This window comes from Medicago sativa, chromosome 1, assembly GCF_051527215.1.
Source record: "Medicago sativa cultivar Bolivia chromosome 1, Bolivia_mono, whole genome shotgun sequence".
Taxonomy (NCBI): Eukaryota; Viridiplantae; Streptophyta; class Magnoliopsida; order Fabales; family Fabaceae; genus Medicago; species Medicago sativa.
The window spans coordinates 28,311,461-28,333,801 of record NC_140749.1 but is presented as its reverse complement, the minus strand read 5'-3'; the positions used below and the strand labels follow the sequence as shown (position 1 = coordinate 28,333,801).

The 22,341-nt window shown below is 33.8% G+C and overlaps 2 protein-coding genes across 2 annotated transcripts; both read left to right on the top strand.

Annotated features, from left to right (window-relative positions):
• The first annotated feature begins 3,045 nt into the window (after positions 1 to 3,045).
• On the top strand, positions 3,046 to 7,777 carry LOC146953986 (multiple organellar RNA editing factor 2, chloroplastic-like). The gene is made up of 4 exons (XM_085713194.1): positions 3,046 to 3,463; positions 5,864 to 5,961; positions 6,050 to 6,115; positions 7,357 to 7,777. The coding sequence occupies exons 1-4, from the start codon at positions 3,108 to 3,110 to the stop codon at positions 7,497 to 7,499; spliced, it is 663 nt and encodes a 220-aa protein (XP_085569320.1). The 5' UTR covers positions 3,046 to 3,107; the 3' UTR covers positions 7,500 to 7,777.
• Positions 7,778 to 8,810: 1,033 nt separating this feature from the next.
• LOC146953985 (uncharacterized) lies at positions 8,811 to 21,383 on the top strand. The gene is made up of 10 exons (XM_085713182.1): positions 8,811 to 8,933; positions 11,501 to 13,462; positions 13,551 to 13,688; positions 15,088 to 15,159; positions 17,119 to 17,160; positions 17,310 to 17,396; positions 18,598 to 18,705; positions 18,836 to 18,928; positions 19,898 to 19,977; positions 20,065 to 21,383. The coding sequence occupies exons 2-10, from the start codon at positions 11,501 to 11,503 to the stop codon at positions 20,807 to 20,809; spliced, it is 3,327 nt and encodes a 1,108-aa protein (XP_085569308.1). The 5' UTR covers positions 8,811 to 8,933; the 3' UTR covers positions 20,810 to 21,383.
• The last annotated feature ends 958 nt before the right edge of the window (positions 21,384 to 22,341 follow it).

The following is a 22,341-nucleotide window of genomic DNA, read 5'->3' as shown; positions in this document are numbered from 1 at the left end:
TCCAACGCATGTTAGTGAAGAAAAAGCGATACATATTTTTAATGAAAGACATATAGACAATCTGGCGAGGATACATAATCAGCAGGGTTATCCCTTTGGCCTCATCTCATGGTATGCTTGTTCCTATGAGTTATTGCCGTGGGGTTTTGGTTCCAACGCATGTTAGTGAAGAAAAAGCGAATCGCAGATAATGTTTTTTTTAGGGTTCTTGGAAAAAAATGCGATGAAAATCTTGATTTCTCACAAAATTTATAACTCCTTGCAGTAATTTCATATGGGTTTTGATTTCAGCATTCAATCACAAGGAATTTGGACTAGGTTTAAAGGTTAAGTCGGTCAGAGGAAAAATCAGTTTAAAAGTTTCATGGATTGAGGTCCACTCATAAGTTTGTGAGTATCTTCTATTTTTGTGAATTTACTAATAGATTTGTAAGCAGAGTAAAAAAAGTTCATTGTTAATAGTTGATTTGGATAATATTTAAGAGGTGACAACTTAGTGATAAATGTTGTTTGACATTGTAACAGTAAGAGATAGAGTTTAAAATTCAAAATTATAGCGCTGTATAGGTTTTAAGAACATCTCTTTCTATAAAGGTAATGCTTTAGCAGGATATTCGTGCATACGGACGGGTGAGTGTGTAGCGCACTTTTTTGAAAGCAAGTCGCAATTGCGTAGAAATTATAAAAAAAAATATATCTATGTAGATATATGTTTTTTTTGAACAAAAACAAACTTATGTCATTTCATTGATAATCAAGGAGTACAAGTCAGAGGGTACATCATGAAAAATAAAGGGGCTAGGATGAGATAAGGAAGCTCGAGCTAACGTATGAGCAACCTTATTTGTTTGCCTCCTAACATGACTAACAATATAGTTATTATGGGATAACAAGAGATCTTTACATCTAGCGAGAATGTCACCGATTTCGTTATTAGGTACCTGGGGCAAATTAGCAATGTCAACAATAATTTTGCAGTCAGACTCAAAAATTACAGATGACATGTTCTGAGCTATGGCAAACTTGATGGCCTCATACAAACCAAGTGCTTCGGCTTCTGTAGGGAGCGATGACTGGTGGATGAAATTCGACACTCCCGACACTAAGTGACCGAGAGAGTTGCGGAAGCAAAACCCATAACCTGTGATGGAATTATTTTGGAAAAGTGCGCAGTCGACATTGCATTTCAAATGGGTATGTGGCGGCTTGGACCAAGAAGTCACGAGCTGATGGTTCGGATCTCTGTTACTATGATGTTGCATATATCGCCATTCATGGAGGACATTCTTAGCTCGTTGCACAATTAAGTGAGGAGGAGAGGTTGTATTTTCCCATAACTTAGAGTTACGGTTTTTCCACAAACTCCAGAGAATCATTGTTGCCACAGATTGTTGTTCTGCTGTTAACCTGTCAAAGAAAGCAAAAAGTAGTGACGAAAAGTCATTAGCAGAGAGCAGCATGTTTGGGAAAAGGTGGTCGAATTGCACAAATTTCCAACAATTGATGGCTGTTTGGCAAACAAAGAAAATATGAATTTGAGTTTCCGCCATTTCTTCACATAACACACAATGGTCAGCACAAGGGATTCCTCTTTGGATCTATGTAGATATATGATTAAAAATATAGACATATGTACAAAAAATTATTTCTGTATTAAATATGAGTAAAAATATAGACATGTGTATAAATTTTAAATAAAAAAAACGGTTCCCATATTTATTTTGGTGACCAAACTGAATTCTATAATACTTTGGGGATAGGCCTCTACCACTTTAAAAGACTTTTAACTAAAATCAATTTCGACCCGCGCAAAATCAAACATATATATTTAAGGACGCTTCACGCTTGTGAAGACTTCCAATGTATTGACATCTACATTTCTTCAAGGGTATTAGCGGACCGTAAAGTTTAAGATGTGTCTTTTTAGCACCTTACAATAGCAAATCACATAGTTTGCCGCTACAAAGATTCTTGAATATCAATTTACATTCCAACGACTATGAATGCATAATACATATCTCAATCGTTTCATACAATGTGTGATTTCGACCCTTCATTTAAAATTGATGGTCAAAATCACTTACTGTATAAATGCAATAGTTCATTGTATTCAACTTAACCAACATTTAGTTTAAAGATCTTATTCGACTCGAGAGATTAATCGTATTCGAGATGTCATTTTATCTTAAGAGAAATGATATATTGACAACCATTTTTTGACAACTTTTGGACAACTTTCTCTCTCATACTCATATGATGTTGTTATCCTCTCTCTTCCTTTTTCTCTCTCCATTGTTTTTGACCAATAAGAAGTGAGAAAAACAAGGTTGTCAACAAAGTTGTCATCAAATGGATGTAAAAATATCATTACTCTTATCTTAAAGATAAATTTATCATCGCCACTAGGGGTGTTCAAATCCAAACCGATCCAAAATAAAACCGCAAACCGATCCAAAAAAACCGAAAACCGCAAAAAACCGAATATATTTGGATGCGTTTGGATGTTGTTTTGTAAAAACCGCTAAGATCGGATCGGATTTCGGATCACTTTTTCAAAACCGAACCAAACCGAACCGAACCGCAAAAATAAATATTAATACTTATTTATTCTTTTATTAGTATTATAGATTGCATTATTATGTTGTTTGTTAAATTTTAATCTTATACATTGCACTAATTTAATCTATATTATTATTACTTCATATGTTTCAAAAATAATCGATAATTTTCATACTATAATTTTATTTTTTTTAATATATTTTGCATCAAACCTATTATTTTACCGTGTTTGTGTAATATTAATATTAATAAAAAAATTATATTCTTCAAAAAAGAGTAAATAAAAAAATATATTTTGCATTTTGGACATCCAAAAACCGATCCAAATTAAACCGCATATATTTGGATCGGTTCGGTTCGGATTTTTTTAGAATACTCATCCAAACCGAACCGAACCGCATGTGATTTTTATTTTGGATCGGTTGACATTTTGCCTCAAAACCGATCCAAACCGCACCGCGAACACCCCTAATCGCCACATTTTTCACAATTTCAAAACCAAAACCCTGAAATCTCCAAAACCTCATCTTCCTCCTCCTCCGTACACAATGGTTACCATGGCAAAACCACTTTCTCTCTCCACCCTCCCTTCCTCTCTCCTCCTCCCTCCCAACCGTCTCCTCTCATCCTCCACCCGCCGCCCCTCTCAAGCAACTCCATCCTATTCCTTCCGCTTCACCACCGTCAGATGCCGAGTCAACCGTGCCGGAAACTCGACCTACTCACCACTGAACTCAGGAAACTCGAATTTCAGCGAGCGTCCGCCTACGGATATGGCTCCGCTGTTCCCTGGGTGTGATTATGAACATTGGTTGATTGTTATGGATAAACCTGGTGGTGAAGGTGCTACTAAACAGCAAATGATTGATTGTTATGTTCAAACTCTCGCCAAGGTCCTTGGAAGGTACTAGTTAAGTTATTGGATTTTGTTCTTAATGTTTTTGTCTGAATTTCATTTAGTTTGAAGAATTGAAAAAATTAATCTTTTTTATTTTGTGTTGTAATTAGTTTTGGTTAATTGGTTTTCTGTGTTGATTTGGAAGAATTTTTTTTTCCCTTTAATTTTGTTTGGATGGTTCAATTAAATTTATGTAAATGGGGGTGTCAGCTTTATGTTAGAAAAAAAATGAGGTTTTATTGTTGGAGTAAAGACTAGTTTTACTTAACAACATTCGGTTCTTCGAGTGACGAGTAGTAAGACTAAGGGATTCAAGAAACATAAGCAAGTGGTCAGGGGTTTCATCATTGACTTTTGGATATGGGGAAAACCTTGTTCGGATAGGAAAATCCACCTGTGTGCCCGATAGGCTCTCCGATTGAGATTAGTTACCCCTAAACAGCAGTAGATATATAAAAGACTCGTTTTAGTCCTTTACAAAAAATGTACACATTTACAAATATTCCCTTGGAATTACAAAATGGTGACATGCAGTGTTTGGTAACACAATAAAGCTATCTTATAGCTTGTTGAACAAGCTTATAAGCTTGTTTTGATAAAATGAGATGTGTTTGGTAAAAAGCTTTTTTCATTAGCTTATAGCGTTTTTTGAGAAGCTATTTCAAGTAGCTTTTTAGCTTTTAGCTTTTAGCTTTTAGCTTTTTACATTTTCTTCCATTTTTAACCTTTAACATTATTTTTTTATTTTTCATAAACAAAAAACTAGCCATGTTAAAAAATAAACTACCCACGTTTAAGGTTTAAGGATACCGTTGCACTACCTCATTGCTCTTTTGTATTTGTTTTATGTTTGAAACGGTTTTGTTATATTCCTATTACATATTTAGCATTTTCTTTTTTCTTTTCACATATTTACCATTTTAAATAAAACATACAAATTTTTCAAAAGTAAAAACTAAAACATACAATTTTTCATAAAAAAACTGAAAGATATGATTATGAAGTTGAGCAAATTTAGTTAAAAAATATTTCAATGAAGTTCATATTTCAAATTTATAATTTTCAAGAGGAAAAATACATAAATATATTAGTTAAAAATGTTTATACATTTTTTTAGGTGAAAAAATGTTTATACATATAATTTATACTCCCTCCGTTTCAAAATGAGTGTCGTTTTAGGTGTTTACACACATATTAAGAAATGCAATGATTAAAAGAAAAAGAATGGTTATTTTACCAAATTATCCTTATTAACTATTGGTTAGTTTTAAAAGTAATACTTTGGAAGTAATGTGCAGAGTATTAATTGGAGGGTGCAATTGAAAAGAAAAAGTTATTATTGCATTGGAAACTGAAAGTGACATTCATTTTGAAACAATTTTTTTTGGCTAAAGCGACACTCATTTTGAAACGGAGGGAGTATAAATTAAACATACATGTACTTTTATGTCATTTGATATTTATTAATTACTTAAAAAGTTGGTTTTACCAAACACTTTAATTTCAATCAGCTAACTTTTCAGCTATAAGCTAGCTTTTCAGCTATCAGCTAGCTTATAGCTTAATTTTACCAAACACACTTTGGAACTGTTTCTGGTGTTTAAAGGGATTAAAGTATTCTGAATTTGTAATTTTAAGGTCTGTTGTCAATTGAGGCTGCTACAGCCATGATAGGGCGATGCCGTGGTCGTCTGCCCTCAGACGCGGTAGAGTGTCTGGATTGGATTAGCGGTGATAACGACCACAATAGCAGCGAGAGGAAATACACCGCGTTTCGCGGTGGTAGCGGAGTGGCCGCTACAGCCATGATTGGCCAAACACGACTACACCCTTATTTTTAGACCCGTTACAAGGTTAATTTTGGGTTTGGAACTTTCGATGATTAATAATTAGATCTTCATGATGCTTAAACTTTTATTTGAGTTTTGATGTTTAGTTACTTTAAGCTTTAGAGGCTTAAAGTGTTCGTTTCTTTGAATTTTGTTGGTATTTTACCAGTATGTTTTGCTTAAGACTTGTGCTTTTACCTCTGATTATGAACTTCATGAATTAGAATTTCATGATGCTTAAACTTTAATTAGTATTGTATAATAATTCCGAAATATATCAAATAGTGTCTGCTCGCTATTCGGGATTGACAACTATGATTTGAAGTACATTATGTGAAGTTGTTTTCTCCTTTTTCCGTGAAGTACTAAGATGAGTGTTCCATTTTTTTCTGAGAGACTGGAATAGATGCTTACTCTAATTTTAAATTTTATAGGTTCTTTCCAGATTGTTTTAGCTTGTTGGGTTTTGTTATGTTTTTTTCCTAGAACCATGAAAGCGGTTTTTGATAATGGGGGTTGTTGTTACTTGTTAGTGTGTTAGTTTTCTCTGAGTTGAATTTTTCTTATTGGTTTTCAGTGAAGAAGAAGCTAAGAAGAAGATTTACAACGTTTCATGTGAGAGGTACTTTGGATTTGGATGTGAGATTGATGAGGAGACATCTAATAAGCTTGAAGGTCTGTAACGGAAGTGTTTATGTTAGTTATTGTTTGTGCTTATTTTTTGTTGCATTTGTGTTTGATATTTTTGTTTCTCTTTGAATAGGGTTGCCTGGAGTTCTGTTTGTTCTCCCAGATTCATATGTTGATCCCGAAAACAAAGACTATGGTGGTGAGAATCTAACGATGCCTTGGTTTAATTCTTGTGCATTTGATTTGCTGTCCGTTTGACATTTATTTCATGCATATCAACTGTTTTTCTTGCAGTACTAGGATAACGAGTTTGGTGATATATTTTTACCTTCCTAAATTTTCTAGCTGGAATTGAAGTAAAAAACTATTAGGCGAACAATTCTCTATTGTTCTGCGAATCGTTATTTAGTACAGAATATTGTCAAATAGTGGCTATATTAGCAACACTATATCAATGTTGCATAGCGGAATTTGAACAAGCCACTATTTTCTGTGATCCGCTATTGAGAACACTGTTATAGTCTTTATATTCTCAACTATATGTATATGCATTGTCATTTGGTATGATTACAACAATTATAGTCTACCAAGTAGATTTTAGCTTGTAATGTTGTCCACATCAATGTCCGTAGAAAGCTACCCCATAACCCATCAAGTCGTAATGAGAAAGTTTTCCCTTGATGGACTGATGAATATTTTCTCTCCTATCTTGTTCTGCTGCCTCATCAATTATTTAGTTGCAGAATAATGGGAGTTGATTCACCAGATAACATTGCCTTGCAATAAATCCGTCATTAGGCATGTTCTTTTTTCTGTTTAATAAATAAGAGGTCAAGTGATATCTTTTTACAAATTTAAAATTTCTTAGTTCAACATTATTTTCATCTTCGCTGATGTTATTTGGGTTGTTCCTCTCTTCAATTTATACCTACTTGATATTTCAAGTTTTCTCTGTTTCATTTTCATTATCATTTAATAATACCCAGGGCTTACATTCTATTGTAGATAAATAGATCTTGCATGATTACTACTCTTCCTATCTTTCTTCTATCGTCATTAGCCAATATTGGCCAAGCTAATTTCTCTCTCCTCCCCTGCTCTGTTGCTTCATAAATGGAGTAGCTGCGGAATCATTGGACTTGATACATCGTGTGACATGTACTCACAATCACTCCTTTAGAGACCAATAGTGTTTGTTTAGTTTGAAAAGTCAGAAGTCCGACACAATTATGTATTTGTAAACAGTCCAAACCTTATAATTGGTTATGTAAACAGTCCAAACTCTTCGCTGCTGATGTTATTTGTATTTTGTTTCTCTGCAACCATACCATAGCTGAGTTCTGAATATATAAAGATTGATTCTTCTATTATCAATGGTTTCGTTTTCCTGTTGCATGGCTAAGGTTTTGATGATATTTCTATCCCTTTGTATTGGTTCAGCTGAATTATTTGTGAATGGAGAGATTGTCCAGAGGTCACCTGAAAGACAGAAAAGGGTGGAACCACAGCCACAGAGGCATCAGGACAGACCAAGATACAATGATAGAACAAGGTATGTCCGACGCAAAGAAAACACACGATGAAGGAGATTTTGATAACAAGAAGGGGACAGAGAGATAAGAGGGTGAGAGAAAGATATGCTTTGAAAGAGTGAAGGCTGCACTATTTTAGTCCATCAGTTTTTGCATGCCTATAACATATTTGTTTAATGTTCTATTGGTAAATAGATATGTTTGTAGTTAAAGTGTGAAACCAATGAATGTAAACTTTTTTATGGTATCTAATGTCTTGTCCTTTTATCATTTTTCTTACAAAAAGTGTATACCATAAAATATGTTTGTATTACTTGTTGTTTTTGTTGTTTTTGTTGATATATTGTTTTCAGATTTATAAAACAAGATTAAAAATATAAATAAGTATTTTTTTTAAGGGAAAAATATAAATAAGTATTTGATTTTTTTGTTTTGTGTTTGTGAAGAGGCTAAAAGATGATTTTCTATTGATATGACAACCAATTACAAAAGTGACAAATTGATCTTTCACAAAATGAAAAAACCAATCCATTTGTGTTTAGATTAAATGTGTTATCTCATATGTTTCCCTTGATGGGTTCTTATGGATGTGAATGACAATTATTGTATAAGGTTCTTCATTTGTAAATTATAAATAATATTGAGGAAGAATACCCTGCATAGAATTTTAAATTAGTTACAAGATTAAAATTTCTATGAAATTATTATTAGGGTCATGCAGTGATATTGTCTCTTAATTTGGTAACATGAAGCATATCCAATATGATGATATAGTGAAATGATGAAATGAATTAAAACCTTGTACGTCAACCTAAAAGTTCTTAAAAAAACCAATATTTTACACCAGAAATCCAGTCTTTAAATGGAGGTTAAAGTTGGACTAAATTATTTTTGTAAGAGAATAAATATTATTTTTAGAGTAAAAATAAATACATCTAGTTCTGACAAAAATTTCAAAATTTAGTTTCGTTACGATAAAGAAATGCAACTCTTATGTGACTTCTATACCTCCTCGATTGTTTTTTTTTTTTTTGGCTGGGGTTTGAACTTCGAACTTGCATATATTATACATTGTCCATATCAACTGAGTTAAGTTCAAGAGGACCCTTTCAATTGTTTTAGTCAACATACAATAATTTTTTTGAAAGAACGTACAACTGACAAATATATTAATTAGATTATATATATTTATTTATTGTTAATCGATGTAAAATGTTTTCCAAATACATTCAATAAAGTGTAAAAGACTTTTTTACATCGAAATTGTATGTAAATTAGATTTTTTTTCAGAAATTTCAAAGTTGTTTCTAATTTTTACACCGCCGGTGATAAAAAAGTGTCTTTCACACCATTTTCTTTTCTACAAGTCTTTCCATTGAAACGAAGAGGTGAACTATCCAGTTGCGACTGCTCGCTCCACGTCGAAGCTCTTCTCATCTTCTTCGTCGCTGCCACCCGTCACCATACTCGTCATTCTCTCTCCAGGTTCTCTCTCTCTCTCTCTCTCTCTGCAATGTTAGGTTTTTTCTCTTTCATCGATAAAGTTAAGCACACTTAGGTTTAGGGTTTAAAATTCGAAAGTATCACGCATTTTAGAGGAAAAACGAAAGCCCTAGTTTAACAGATTGAGGATTCAATTTAGCATATTAATATCATAGTTTAGGTAATTCAATATAGAATCGTAAACAAATGATTCTGTAACTTCAATTTCTAAATGGAAAATACTAGCAGTTTGTGTGGTTGAAGACCACCGCAGATTGATTAAAAAAAGGATGAAATGACAATGAAGAAATTAGTGCTATATATGATTTTTTGATGTTTTATTGTTCAGATGATGATGACGATAATTATTGTTTGGAAATTAAGCTTATTTACAGCTTATAGCACAAGAGCTTATCATACTATTTCTATAGCAAATGATAAAATTAAGTTAAATTTTTTTCATCTATAAGATATAAGCTGTTTTCATTAACTATCTTGGAGAACTTACAAAAATGAGCTAAAAATAACTTTTAAGCAACGTCATAAGTTGTTTTCGTAAGTTCTCCCAAACAGTGTCACAAAGACAGGCTTAAACAAGTCAATACAAACATGCTCTAAGTTTATCCAGTAACGGTCCTCTTTATTCTTTAGGCCCGATTTGGATTAACAACTTACTTAGGTGCTTAAGTATAAGCTATTTCTATAACAAAAGATAAATAAAGTTCAATTGTTTTCGTTTAAGCTATAAGCTATGCAAGAGAGCTTATGAAATAATAGGAAAACAATTTATGGACGTGTCATAAGGTGATTCCGTAAGCTCAAAAAAATGCTCTCCCAAACACTCTTGTAAATGCTTAAGTGGATAATCTCAAATAAGCTAAGCAAATTCAGGCCCTTAGTATGCTAAGCATTTCCGTCTCTTATGGTTCAAGTTTTTTTTTTTGATCAATTTTTATGGTTCAAGTTTAATTGGCCAGTGGTGGGCTGGAGAGCTAGTTTCTTTAAGCTGTTGAATCACTTGCAAAATATGTCGAAAGAAAGGGGAATTTTTTCAGCTTGTTTGTCTACATGAATTTTTGTAGTTCAACCTTGACAACTATATTTTTACTTATGTTTTCAACATCCTTACTCAACATGGACAACACCTAAGTGTGTTTCAGGGTTGAATTGGAACAAATGGACATTTGGCGAGAAACAACAATTTCCTGCCTCTCACTAAATATAGTAGTAAAATGTGTGCCAGGGTGGATGAACGTGGAAACAGGCCAAGAAGGAAAATAAATATTAAACTAGTTAAAGAAAAAAGCCTTGGAATAGCATGACGTAATGTTTATGTAGAAGTAAAACAAAGTATATTAAATGTAAGTTTAACAGTAAATGCACTAGCTCGATTAGAAGGTTTTAATAAAGGATATCATACTATACCACATGCCACAAACCTTAGGTCTCTACTCTCTTGGTTCTAGCATACAAAGTGACGGAGAAAATCGGGGCAGTGTAAATCATAGATTTAATTGGAGGAAATGGAGGAATGTTTCACTTGTTATTTTAATGTACAACATAAGGCTCGCAATGCTGCAAGTAGGAGTGCTTAACAAATAAAGATAGAGGAAGACCAATAGTCTAGGTGAAACCATTAAAAGGATCTAAATTTAAATCATGTCGCTTGATCCATGCACTTGTCTCCTCTGGCTGAAAAATGCTTTGGTGGTTGTTGCATCATTATTTATGCAAAGTACTAAATGAAGTGTTTTTCCCCTGAAGTTGAAAAATTTACACTTGTGCAATGTACGTTTCTACTGTATGATTTCACTCATGCTGAGAAGTCCGCATTGGATGATATATATGTCATGAAAAATCAATTTATAAGTGGTGGACAGTCCCACAAGTCGGTTTTGTAGGGTTGAGTTAGGCCTAACCCATATTCTAAGACAGCTTCACGGCCTATCCATGATTGGATGTGCCACTCACTATCTGGCCACTCAGGTGACGGGTCACGCTCCAGATGTCGAGTCGTAGGCATTAGGGATGTGTGTTGAGAAGTCCCACGTTGGATGAGATATGACCTGGAAATGTGTTAAAAAGTGGTGGACTGTTCTCATCTTACAAGCCGGTTTTGTAGGATTGAGTTGGACCAAACCCAAATTTAAGAATTCACATGAAATTAACTTAATTTTATTAATTGTCTATGTCTATTATGTTTTTTTACATCACTATTGTCAAAGTTGTAATCTGGAATTTAGGTTTTCTAATCTTTTAGTTGCTAATTTGTATAACTTCCCTGAGAATGTAGCCATATGACGAAAAATGTTATCTATTGGATTCCTTTTGCTGTTAACCTTTTCTAAATGACATTTCCAGAAGTCGATGAACATATTCTTCAAAGGGAACTTCTGTTCTGGATTTAGTTATATAAATTGCTGAACATCGAAACATATTGTGATCAATATCATTTTATTTTGCACTGTCTCTTAGTTTCAATAACTCAACATATCTGTTCACCTATGTGCACTTTAATCTCTTGGTACGTAAGTGATTAATTGCTGTTGTAATTTGTTACATCATACAAGATGAGCAGACCTGACTGTTTGAAGGAGAGGGACGAAAGAAGTAATTGGCGTTCTGTGGATAATCACGATGAAGATAGTTCAGCTCGCACAAGACCATTTAGTTTTGAAGAGATTATGCTTAGAAGAAAAAACAAAGAGTTGCTTGAAAATGTAAAAGGTCCTGCTAAGGAAGCGTGGAATAAATCACCTGAAGGTTCTTTAGAGAAAATTGCTGATCATATTGAGTCTCCAAGAATCTATAAACATCATAAGATTCCATCCTTTAAAATGGAGAAACATGCTTCAGAGGAACTAGTGAATGTAAGTTCTAGAAAGAAGGTTAAGAGCACCATCGTGACGAAAGATGATTTAATTGAAGGGAGAGATAGAGCAAACAATATTTTAGAAACCAAATCAAGTGCTGGATTAAATAATAAAGGCTGGATAACTGAAGAAAAGACAAGAGAAGAGGGGCGTGGTCACAATAAAGCTGAGAATAAGCATTCAAGAGATTCAGATAACAAGCATGGTTGTGCAGTAAAAGATACATCAAAATCTGAAAGGAAAATAAATAAAAAGAACCACAATGAAGAGGAAGAGAATCATAATGAGCATTACACAGAAAGGAAGCATGGCAAAGATAGACATGATGGGGGGAAAATAAAAAGGTTGATGAGCAATGATTTTGAAGAAGTTCCTGAAAAGAAGCATCATAGAGACTCAGATAAGCATATCCATGCAGAGGGTAGAGCAAAATATGGAAGAGAAATCAATAAGGAGACAAGAGCAAAATATGAAAGAGAAATCAAGAGAAAATATCGAAATGATGATGAAACTCAGGACAGGAATGCAATGAGGAAACAAGATATTGCAAAGCATCATAACCCACACATTTATGAGAGGAAGAACAGGCAGGAAAAGGTGAAGCCACATTATGAAGAACCAACCATGAAGAGGAGACGGTCAAGAAGTCGGGATCATGAGGATAGAAGAAAGCCCCGTTCTCTTTCACCAAGGGCAAACAGAAATACTTATCAAGATGGAGAGCGTAAAGACTTGTCCGTGCTTTCTCTGACAGATAGTTCTAGAAAAAAGCACTCTGATGATAAAAATAGAGTATCAACTAATGGTTCAAGTAGAAGGTCAAGAAGTCGTGAACGCGAGGATAGAAGAAGGTCTACTTCTTTTTCACCAAGGGCACACAGAAAAGCTTATCAAGATGGAGAACGTAAAGACTTGTCCATGCTTTCTCTGACTGACAGTTCTAGAAAAAAGCACTCTGATAAAAATAGATTATCAACTAATGGTTCAAGTAGAAGGTCAAGAAGTCGGGAGCGTGAGGATAGAAGGAGGTCCCCCTCTCTTTCACCAAGGGCACATAGAAAGACTTATCAGGATGGAGAGCATAAAGACCTGTCTATGCTTTCTCTGTCAGATAGTTCTAGAAAAAAGCATTCTGATGATAAAACTAGAGTATCAACTAATGATTCAAGTAGCCACCATCGACGATATCGACATAGTAGCCCTGCTAGTGGACTTGGTGGCTATTCACCAAGGAAGAGGAAAAGTGAAACTGATAAAAAGACACCTTCACCATCTAAGCATTCTCCAGAGAAGAAACGTGCTGGATGGGATCTTCCTCCTGTAGGGACAGATCCTACTCTAGCTCCTATTTCTTCTGGTTTTGAATTATCAAATCATAGTGTGTTGTCCAGCATGCATGATTTGGCTGCTGCTACTTCTCTGAATCCATCCATCGTGAAGCCTCTACCAGTGTCATTTTTTAATGCAGTATCAACAGGGAAGAATGACAATATTGATTCTGTCCAACTGACACATGCTACCCGCCCTATGAGAAGGGTTTATCTTGAGAATTTACCAGCTTCAGCCTCTGAGAAAGTTGTGATGGATTGTTTCAATAACCTCTTGCTTTCTTCCGGTGTAAATCATATCCAACAAACTCGGCCATGTATCAGCTGCATTGTAAGTTTGTAGCACAAAATATGAAATTTAGTTTTTCCCCCAATGAACCAATGAGTTTGAATTGTTTGTTGCATATTTTCGCTTGCAGGTGCATAAAGATAGGGGCCAAGCGCTTGTGGAATTCCTTACAGCTGAGGATGCATCTGCTGCTCTTTCCTTTGATGGCAGTAAACTATTTGGCTCTACAGTGAAAATTAAACGTCCCAAAGACTATGTTGAATTTGCTGTAAGAATGAGAATCTAATATATCCCTTTATTCTTTTATCTATATCTTATCTTATTAACACAATAACTATTAAAAGTATTTCATATTTTTCCCTTACAATTCATTTTTATTTTTTATAAATACTACATACTATTATTTCCACTATTAAAATTTAATTTTCTCAAAAAACTTTAGCAGGCATTCATAAGGAATTTTTGAATGAATTTGTCGGTGCAATAGTTTGGCAAATCCTTTATGATCTTAATTGGAAATCAGTTTGTATATTGATGTAATGATGGTGGTGATGTTTCTATATGAAATTGCTGAATTTCACTTATCATTCTCATGGATTCCATTCTTCCATGTTTTCTTGTTTATATATGTAGTTTCTTTATGACATGATCAATCTGCGATGTTATTGTTTTAAAGTAGATAATTAATCATTTAAAATTTACTTGTGGATTCTACCGAATGATATGTTTATTATTGATGCGAAAAGAATTTGCCCCTATTAAAGGGAAATGAAATATATAAAGTTCTATCTGTTTGACTTAATTTCTATGTTTATGTAACATTAGTATGACTTCTTCTATCACAATTTAAACTACTATATCATTGAAAAATACAGACACAAACTTGTGAAGGGAAGGCATAAAAATCTGGTTCATGAAGGCTTAAAAGGTTGCTGGTGCAACTATTAAGCCAAGACATAAAAGGAGGAGCTTTTGATGTATCATGATTCATGAGTTGAAGAGACAATCTTGAAAATGTTCTCCATTATAACTTGGTGATACCCAAATTTTAAATCTAAGAAAGATATCACGATCCATATATTTCATGAAGGAACTCATCAACAATAGGAGTAGGGAACTTATCATGCTTAGTAAATTAGTAACAAATTAAGTCATTTTTACGATGGATAGGATATTGATTGTATGTACACGTGGAGCAGCTTCTGGAACGAATAAAAATTTCATAAATTTATAATACAGTGCTTACTGTAGTGTGTGTGTGTGTGTGGTGGGGGGGTTGGAGGTCCTGGGTTCAAACCCGGATGAAGGAGTGAATATTAATCTAACAACTAATTGCTAAAATTTGCCATTAAAAAAAAGTGCTTGCTTTAGTAAGGAATTGTTTATTTGACACATTGTTGGTAAGTTGGTATAACTGTGAAGTTATCAACATGATTTTGTATTGGTGGCTTATCTTTTGTTCTTTTACATTCTTGTTTCCTATGTTACTTTGTTGCTTGCAATCTTTATCTTACAGTAAGGTTAATGTTAACTGGTCTCTCTTTTTATTTTATTCGATTACTTGAACTTGTTTCAGGCTAATGCTATTTTGTAAGCTTTGCAATTCTAAGGTATATTGTGGTTATCATCCATGAACAGGTTTTCAGACAATTGCTATTTTCATGCAGACTGGTGAACCAGAGAGATCAGTGGAAGTTGCTGCCACAATAAGTGATGTTGTAGTTGATTCCCCAAACAAGGTATGCCTGCAAAACCATCTTCAGTTGATAATTTTATATTTATACGTGCAAGTGTTAAGCAACCGAATGTTGGGCATGTACCTTTCTCTTCTGTGACAGTCTTTCATTAATGGTTGAATTGCCGAACTCTTCATACCACATGGCTTAATCTTTTTTATATGCAGTGGAATGCAAAGTTTCACTGCAGTAAATGGGTGTTTGTGTATGAATTCTGTAAAAGCTATATGCAAATAGCATATTTGATTCAGTATATAGTACCCCAAACATCATTTATATGTAATTCTATATAATTCTAAAATCGTTAAAAGTGAAACACGGAAGATATGAGAAAACCAGAGTCTGCAACTGGACAGGTATATTGCTTTTATATAGCATATACCAAGATCGACATAAAAGTTGTAAGATGCAAAGGCATAAGAGCACCATTGTTCTAGTAACCATGAACACTACTCCCCGATCCAGTTAGTCTGTGTCCACCTTCAGCTTGTTACAAATGTCATTAATCCACATACCTTCATCCCTTCTCATTATTCACCTCCCCTGCTGGCCCAGAGACCCATTCCAACATATTACTACAATCTAAATTCCAAACCCAAATTTTATTTTTCTTTGGTGTTTGTCTACGAACAAATTCTTGGTGGCTGACTCTCCATTGTCTTGTCAGAAATATTTAGTTGTTACTGTGAGAAGGCAGTCTTTGGAGAATATTTTACCTCCATATTCGTCTCCCCTGTCGAATATCAATTTCTTTGTCCCTTGACCTTGCTCTTGTTTTTCCAGTCGCTTCGATCCTCTTCTTGATCTTACAGGTGACACATTCAAGAATGCCAAAAAAGTTCTTCATTTATTTTTTGATGCGACACTGGTTTTCCCTCGAAAAGCAGCAGGTCAGACCAATTGTCAGGAACCCGGAAATAGAACTGGAAAGCTGATAGAAAGAACAATATTTTGTTGAAAGAAAGAGACTAGGAGAGAAGACTCTCCTGCAAGGATTTCCACTTCCACAATAGAGTCACCATCTATTCATTCAATTGTTTACAACTCCGAGTTCTGTACCTCGCCTCTGTTGTCCACCCATTTATTCCTAACTACTTGTAACTAGTAGTTACTAACTACCCTTCATTCATAATCCTAACATGATTCGTCTAACTAACTCCGGCATTTATAAGTAACTAACAGACACTTGGTTACAATAACAGGAAAGGTAGTCGAAATCGAGGTTTTCTCAAATCAGACAGGGAGGGGAAATAAAATTGTAAATCATGGAATTGTGTGTATTCTATCTACTATTTTCAAAAAAAACTCTTAAATATGCATATAGAATAGTATAAATAATAGGGGAAATATCTTTAAATCATACTTTAAATACTCTTATATTATTATTATACAAGATATTTTAACTCTTGTATATGGAGGCTCTATAGGAAGTCAGAGCATCTCATTTACAATATCTATCTTATTACATGTTTTTACATACCAATCATCCATCTTTAAAATGAATATATCATTTTCTGATTTTTCATTGAGAATTAATCCTCATAAATTAGGGGACGGGATCATCTTGGTCAACAAGTTTTATTTCCTTTGTTGTGGTTATTTGCCAATGGGCTTACTTCATACATTTTGTTCCTTCATTAACTACCTTCTTAGCTGTAATTAGGACTCGCATCAAAGTTTTAATTGTGGACTATTTTCTTTAACTAAAGCAGTTTTTCTTGATAAACATGTTTTTAGGTTAAAATATCTCATTGGCCTGTTATGTTGACTTTTTCGGTTATTGTTTCCTTACTTCATAGCTTCAACTGTATTCCGTGTTTTGACTTTTAACAAGGACACCCATTCATATTGTTTAATTTTTCTGATCTGGGTACTCTTGCTAATTATAATCATGTGTATTTTTCTCTATTTTTTGGTTAATTAATTGTTTGTCTGCTGATTGTGTCTTATTTGTTGTGGCAGATTTTCATTGGTGGAATTTCAAATCTCGTTTCTTCGGAGATGGTAATTACTAAGACATAAGAACTCCATCCTTTAAAAATTTAACCTTGAATAACCTTTAAGATTTTTTTTTATTGTCATTATAACTTCTCGTAACCAACTCAACTACCTTACCTTTTGTGTGGCTAACGCTTATTTTATCTCTTTTTTAGCTTATGGAGATTGCTGGTGTCTTTGGATCTTTGAAGGCTTACCACTTTGAGGCAAGGGTCAGCAATGGATCATGCGCTTTTGTTGAGGTAAGGCTGCATTTCTTTCTTCTTTTTCTTCTAGTAATTTTGTATTATTTTCTACACCGGACGTACTCTGATAAATACTGTCATCTTAATTTTATTTCAATAGTTTCTGCACTGGGAGTACTATAATAGAATAGTTTTGTGTTTTTTTCTTATTTTCTTTCTGCCTTTCAATTAGTCGTCTTCTGTAAGTAACACAGTCATTTAAGATGATATTTCATACATCCGTAGCCTAAGCCAGTTGAATGGTCACAGAAAACTCAAATCAACAACTAGGCCATTCCTTTTTATTTCAGAAGACAAACTAGATAGTCAAAAGTAACCAACATAAACTTCCAACTTTTGGTTGATTTATCATCTGTGCTGCCAACTTATTGTATGCTTACTTCTGTGTTACACACTGGAACCCATTGTTGAAATTATATGGTTTTGTCCTTTCAAGTATACAGAGAGGAACAATAGATAATAGCACAATAAAATTATATTGATTTTTGTTTGCCGAGTAATGTTCTGAAAATTAAAATACTAGTCCCTATTTATTCTAATACTAGACTATTAATTTTAATTAAACAAGAAAGCAAATCATGATATGTAAGCAAATATATTTTAATACTAGAATAATGATGTGATGAAATATATTTAATATATTCTAACAATAGTAATTGAGAGGTCCTATGTAGAACTTTCCATAGGAATAACCCATTAGGTGCAAAGGAATTGACCCATGAGGAGTGCACCTTGGAGAAAAAAGTGTTAAAATGATTGATTGGGAAATCAAGTGAGTAGATTTAAAGACTTTATTATTTGTTATTCATGTGTGTATTTTATCACAATCTTGGTCATCAATTTATCAAAATGAGGGGTGCACCTTGGATAGAGGTGTTATAACTTATAATCATTGATTGGAAAATCGAGTGAGTAGATTTTAACAACTTAATTATCGTTATTCATGTATATGCATCACAATCTCTGTCGTCAGTTTTTCTATCATCTATTATAAGTATGTAATTTTCATTTAAGATGCATTCTTACTTTAGAGCAGACAAATTCACTTGCAAGTTGCAAAAGTAAAACAACTTAATAATATTGTGTTTAAAATTTTTGAATTTTCTTCAATTAGTTATCCAGTTTGAGCATTTCCGATATGCTTTCTTTTCAACATCTTTTCCAATTCATTCTCTTCTTTTATTTCCCCGTTTGCTAGTATGTGGATCACTCTGTTACTATCAAAGCTTGTGCGGGTTTGAATGGTATGAGCCTGGGAGGGGAAGTATTAACAGTTGTTCAGGCTATGCCTGATGCATCACCTGTGGTAAGTTCCCCACATGTTCATTTTTATTGTCTCTTTCCAATTCATGGTTGTGATTCTATACCTTGATATGGGCACTTTCTTTGGTGCATTAACTGAATATGGGCACTTTCTAAAATAAAAATATTTCCAGGAAAATGATAGTAAACCACCATCTTATGGCATTCCAGAGCATGCAAAGCCACTGCTCAAAGAGCCAACACAAGTACTGGAGATTAAAAATGTGGTATGAATTTTTTTATTATTTATAAGGTTATTTATGTTCTCGTTCTTTCTCAGTAGCATTCTTTATAATCCCTTTCTACTATTTAAGTCTTCATTAGCTTATTTTGCATGATACAAATCCAATCATGACTGCTTGTAGTGTTAAAATTGTAATTACAATAGAGAAATGTTAGCAAGACTCTATCTTTCGTCTTTCAATACACTATTGAAGAGTGAAATACATGTGAGTCCCACCACATTGAGAATGGGACACATGACTTCAGTGAGGTTCACATGAAATTCTCTTCAACAATAGTGTGCTGAAATTGTGTTACTGACAATTCCTCAGTGTTCTTTAGTTTCAACAACAACAACAACCAAGCCTTATCCCACTAAGTGGGGTCGGCTACATGGATCAAATGACGCCATGGTGTTCTATCATAAACCATATTTGGATCCAACTCATTGACCTCTAAATCCTTTCTAATGGTTTCTCTAATAGTTTTCCTAGGTCTTCCTCTACCTCTTTTAACCTGACTCTCCTCCATTTGATATACTCTTCTTACAACGGCATCGACGGGTCTTCTCTCTACATGTCCAAACCATCTAAGCCTATTTTCTACCAACTTTTCTACCATAGGTGTGCTACCCCCACTCTCTAATGGTGTCATTTTTAATCCTATCTTGTCTAGTCTTACCACTCATCCAATGCAACATCCTCATCTCCGCTACACTTACTTGACTCTCGTGTTGGCTCTTAACCGTCCAACACTCCATACCATACATCAGTGTTATTTAGTTTCAAGCAGAAATAATTGTAGCCGGATTCTGGTTGGATTTAGTATGAAAAGGGCATTAGACTTGTACAAATCTTTATGAGCCTTTGCTTAATAGCTTCTGGTCAAGCATATGTTTCTTTTTAATACCGTCGTTAGTTAAATTGGATGTTTCGGTGATTACCTTTTGAGTTCTATTTGTTTAATTTGAATAGTTCACAGTGGAGTCTCTATCATCTTTATCTGACACGGGAATCGAAGAAATTTTGGAGGATGTACGATTGGAATGTGCAAGGTAATTAAGAATTGTACTATTTTTCTCCACAGTTTTCAAAATTTGTGAAGTTGTAAATATTTATCATAAGTCTTTATTTTCTTGCAGATTTGGGACCGTTAAATCAATTCATGTGGCCAGACATTGCAAGGACAATAATTTAGCAACCAAATCAGAAGAAGTTAAAAAGAAAGTAGGTTCCGAAGAACCTACTCCAGACACACACACTGTTACTAATGATGCTGAATCTAGTTTCTCTGAAGAGGCTACTTACTCCAATTCTAAAGGAACAGGTGGAATGGAGTTCCATGGTGACAAAGTGCTCGAAGAAGACAAAGATAATGATGGTACTAGTGTTAATGTTGATAAAAATGCTGAAGTTTTTGATAATACCACATGTCAAGAGCATCTTGTGAGTGATTCAACAGTAATAGATGCTGGCAATGAAGATTTGCCTAGTAGTACCATTCAAGGATGTCCTGATCAGGGGAATACACCTAATGATGATCCAGAGTTACATGATAGCATGGTTGCTAACGATATTGATGTTGAAAAGACAATGGGTGTCAATACAGACTCAGAAAACACGGTTCGTCCATTTCAGGAGGGCTTTTCTGGATGTGATGCCAGTTTAGAATTAGTTGGTTCCAGAAAGGACATTAAGGAAGAAGATGAGGAGGAAGATGATACTTATAATCATGTATTTGAAGAAGGTTCCGTTCTTGTTGAGTACGCAAGATCCGAAGCATGTCGATCAGCAGCTCATTGTTTGCATAGACGTCTCTTTGACGGCAGAATGGTGTCAGTTCAGTATGTTGCTCTGAGTCTATACAGAGAAAGGTTTACAAAATGAGCATTTCAAATTGAGTGGCTACTCTTGATTATACGAAGAACATAAAAAGTGTTATGCGGTTGTGCAAGAACAGATTAATTAGTCAGATTGGCTATATCAGCATGCTTCTTTCATGTAAGATCTGCGAGGAATGTTTTTTTCTAAAATTTGAATATTTAGAGCGGAAAAAAGCATGATTGATCAATGCCAATGTGATAAAAATGTAGTAGCATAATCAAGTTTGGAGCTGCAGATGACTTGTGAAGACTTGCATTTTTAACCTGGAAAAATTCATTTCGCACCTAATGTTTTGACTTCGGTTTTAGATGTTAGTTAACAGGGCCATGTTTTTTTTTCTTCAAGATTAGCCAAACGTATAGTCTTTAATTACAACTTTTTTTAATCGTTTATATTACTTGATTTCTAATATTTTACCTCGATAGATAGGGACGACTATGAGTGAGTTTTTGTTAAATTTACACCACTCTACATGAATTCAAACTGTAGACTTGAGTTCTGTATATTTAGTGTACAAATTAGACATCATTTTAATGACCAATACCTTATAAAATATAAGTGAACGTTAAATTTTTGAGAAGTGAAAATTAATTATATATGCTTGTTTACATGTGAATGTTTATTTATACTTTAGTATATATATACTCTTTTTTGAGGAAGTATTTAAGGTTTATTAAATTTTATTCTACAAATTTATTACGTTTATTAAATTTTATTCTACGAATTTATTAAATAGAACAAGCATTTAAGGTTTACTCTTTTTTTTTTTTTTGGACAAATTAAGATTTACTCTTAGAATAAATGATTCCCTGTCTTACATATGGGATAATTCATCGACCAATATGAATAAAAGACCAAGACTAATAAGATTCTTGAAGTGGTAAATGCTCGATTTCTTTGATCAATGCTTTGTTTTAGAGTTAATAATATACACATTCTACATTGTAGTCCCATAACAAAAATATTTGGAACCTAATTTGATCTATAAAAATTGTGATTTTTAGTTCGTGAGAAAAATAAATTAGAACAAACTAGTCTCTCAAGCTGAACTTCCAAATAAACTTGGATTTTATGTTGATAGGTAATTTTCTAATCCAGCTCATCATTCTACCACATACATGTATGCTACTAAAAATGAGGGATAACATGGTTCTTGACAATACAATAGAAACTCTTTAATTTAATACTCGGTAAATTAATAAACTCTCTAAAATAATAAATTTGTCCGGTCCCGACTTGGGCCAATGTAAAAAATTGAAAAACTCGATAAAATAATAAGATAATAATTTTTCGGGAGATCCCCTTATAATTTTCGGTCCCAAGAAAATCATAAATTAATAATTCATAGAAACTGGAAAAAAAAATATTAAGAATACATTGAACACATTTGTTCCTCTTGTTTACATTTACTGTACTTCAAAAGTCATTATTGATTTCCAATGCCTAAGAACACAGTAGTTACTAATTTACGTTGAGTCTCAAGGTTCGCTGCAACGTAATTCTAAGAGGCATAGACTAATTTTCCTTTTTGTTTG